Source organism: Gavialis gangeticus, unplaced genomic scaffold (genome assembly GCF_001723915.1).
Source record: "Gavialis gangeticus isolate Ggan-Ray unplaced genomic scaffold, GavGan_comp1, whole genome shotgun sequence".
NCBI classification, from domain to species: domain Eukaryota; kingdom Metazoa; phylum Chordata; order Crocodylia; family Gavialidae; genus Gavialis; species Gavialis gangeticus.
The window spans coordinates 644,136-647,445 of NW_017729029.1; the positions used below are offsets into that span (position 1 = coordinate 644,136).

The window sequence follows — 3,310 nt, forward strand, 5'->3', positions numbered from 1 at the left end:
TCATTGCTAGGTAGGCAATTAGTATTATTATTAGAGAATGCTGAAAAACTTTTGTTCAAGCAATTTTCTGTTGATTGCTTAAAAAATTCTCTCAGAAGAAAACTGACATGAAAAATAAAAATATAATAAAAATGTGCAGAAAAACTGTATTTCATAAAATGATAGAGTGCTGTTCATCTGAGAGCCCCAACCTTTCATTTGAAACAGTATGCTATTCTTATTTCACATTTTTATTTTAAATTATCGCATGGCAATACCATGCTAGTAGCCTATGCTATTAGTTTTCTGATATTGTATTTTTAAAAACAAAGGGCAGCTTCTATGCAGCACTCATTAGAACATCTTATTCTTTCTGGATCAAAGTGACTTCCATTTCATTATAATTAAATGCAGGTTAAGAGGGGATATTTCAATGCATGCTAAGTAGCAGCTGCTCTTGATATTAACAATATAAAAATAAATACAATAAAATAATAGACCATTCCAACTCATGTGATGTCATGAAAAGAATATAAAAATGAAAACCCCATGCAATAAACTTCCAAATAAAATCTTCCAATCCTGATATGATTATCCTCCAACACAAAATGGGTTTGAAATTCCAGTTTTCAGGAGGTTTTGAAAATATTTGTTGCTTTCTTCCAATTCAAAACAACAATAAAAAATGCCACAAAATTGGGAAAAATTAAAATTTCCCCCAAAACAGAAATTTAATGTTTTAACTGGGTCCAGTTATTGCTCCTGCTTTGCAGCTGGGAAAGCTGAGGTACAAGTGAGTGAAATGATCAGGTAGCAGAATGAGGGGTGGGATGAAGGAGTCCTGGCTACCAGTGCCCTGCTCTAAGCACCGCAATCCAGCCTCTCCTTCCCTTCCAGCATCCCCCGCTTCCCTGCCTCCCCCACAAAGAGGTTTCTGTTAAGAGGTATGGTAGGAAACATCATTCCCCCTCTTCATTGAAGCAGTCCTGCCTAGCTCAGTAGGTGTGAAACTTTGCCTGGTGCTATGGATGGAGGGCAGAATTCTCCCAACGACTGAAACATCATCTGAATTTACGTATCTCTATGTCTGGTTTGATCCCAGTTACTAATTACATTGGACGGATTTCCCCTGCCACTGAAATGCAGCCACCTCTGGAGTGGAACACATCTGCTGTTTCACAAAAAAGGATACTATTGAGCAATTTAAAGCAGGAAGAACAAATCTGCATCCAACTGAACCTGTGGGTGGGATATGAGCAGGCACTATTTAAAAAACCCAAAGTAAATATCAGAACAGGAGACCTGGGCTAACAGCTTTACTATAAAATGTCAAGTGAAAAGTGTAGAAGTAATGAATAAAGAAGCATTTCAGATGTCTAGAATCCAGTGGGATCTACAATCCTCCCTTACACTCTCTATATTTGATGGTTAATATTTCTTTGTACAAATGGAACAACATTATATCATGAAATGTATAGCTATATACCACTGGGGTCAGTGGGAGACCGACAAAAACCACACTTGGTACTTTCCAGATGTTAGGGATAATCTTTCAATCCTTCAGTTTTCACATGTAAAACAGCCTAGTGGCTGACAGATTCATTGGTGAATGTTAGCGCTCAGTGGTAGAGGACAGGGAGATATTTCTATGCCCTCCTATTGCAGATCTTTAATTGGGAGCAGCATGGGCAGGTAAGGCAGGTTACAAGCCAGATGAATAGCAGAGAAAGTTAAATCTGATGTGGAAAATATAACTCAGGACACATTAGAGGGAGTCACTGCAACTTGCAAATACTTAGAGGGAAAAAAGTTTTCAGACAGATTCTAAACGAAGGGATGAATAAACATGGGCTTAGTAAACAGAGGTGATGGGAAGTAAAGCAAAGGAAGAGAGAAAAATGAAGCAGGGCAAGGAATGCATGGATGGACAAGGATTTGCTTCCAGCAGGGAAACCCAGCTCCTGTAGATAAAGCAGTGTCCCCCGGAGCCTCCTGGGGCCCTGTCTCCCCTTTAACAAGCCAGACAGATACTTGCCTTGCCCCACTCCTGCATCCACAATCTCAGATCTTCTTCGCTCTGCCCCTTCGGCAGATTAGACTTCTGCTGAGGAGTCATCCTCCTGGCTGGCTGGTGGTTCTTCTTCTGTGTGCATGATTTATTCCCAACCTCACATGTTCACCTACAGACACAGTCAGAGGAGAGAGAGGTGCAGAGAGAGGGGGGAAACCCAGGGAGGGGGCTTGTGACGGGGTATGTTTTACAAGTCCCAATTGTTAGTGGATCAGTCCATTAATCCTTGAGTTCCGAGCTGAGCTCCCAGCCCCCGGGCATGGGAGTGAGTGGAGCAAGTAACATTGCCTGCTTGCTTTTCCTGATCAGCTGAGACAGCATCTAGCTAAGTTGCTCCTCCTCGCACTGCCTAAATAAGGACATTTACTCACAGTAGGCTACACTGTGCTCCCTTCTGAAAGCATTTAATGCTGAAAGTAACCTGGCTGTTCAACGAAAACACAGCACAGAGTGAGTGGAGAAAGGGAACTTGAACTCAGAGTCGCAGGCAGCTGCTTGGGGCAATCCAGTGGGATAATGTCAGCGATGGCCGGGGGATCCCACAGTATGGAAAGGAGGTGCAGGAGTGCTGGTTTTTGCCCAATTTAAAGCCCACCTGAGGGCATTGTGCTGTTCATTCACAACAGAAGTAGACACTTTCGAGGTTCAGTTTTACAGAACCATTCTGGGCTTAGTGTTACTGAACCCTGATCTCTCCAGAGATGCGAAAATATGGGTTTAAAAGAGGACATTTTCTTGCTTACCTAGCCTAGATTCCCCACAGATTGGGCGCCTACCAGTAAAAAGAAGCAGTTTGAATTATGAGAAAAGCACATTTCATTTTGGGCCCAATCCAAAACCAATCCAAAATGATAGAAATAAAAGCTCCATTGGCTTCAGTGGGACGTGGATCAGGCCTGTATTACCTCCAAAAGTTTTCTAAAGGCCCACAAAGCTGGAGAGTTTAGAGCAACTCTGAGCAATGCCCATTTTTCGCCTACCGAATCCTTCTGCATATTCCAGATACTAGGAAACAACCTGGTCTTTATTAGAACAGCAAAACCTTCCCCTAGCAAAGGCAGCCAGGCATTTCCCACTCTGTATTCTTTCCAGATAAGCTCAAGATGTGAAAGCAGAATGGAAAAATTCACACCACTGATGAAGCTGGGAGGAATGTCACATTTCGGGGAGGGAGCGTACGTGAGACAAACAGTTGGGTTTTTACCTTACATATTTCTCCCCTTGCCAAGAAAATAAAAAAATAAAACTTGGAAAGCAATT

General features: G+C 42.1%; 1 protein-coding gene across 1 annotated transcript in view; it reads right to left on the reverse strand.

The window, feature by feature from the left end:
* The window catches only part of LOC109300451 (rho GTPase-activating protein 20-like), a 69,505-nt gene extending 67,112 nt beyond the window's left edge, over positions 1 to 2,393 (reverse strand). Inside the window, exon 1 of the mRNA XM_019521086.1 lies at positions 2,015 to 2,393. Coding sequence (XP_019376631.1) covers positions 2,015 to 2,095 — 81 coding nt within the window. The 5' untranslated portion in view covers positions 2,096 to 2,393. The remainder of the gene's footprint in view (positions 1 to 2,014) is intronic.
* Between the last annotated feature and the right edge of the window lie 917 nt (positions 2,394 to 3,310).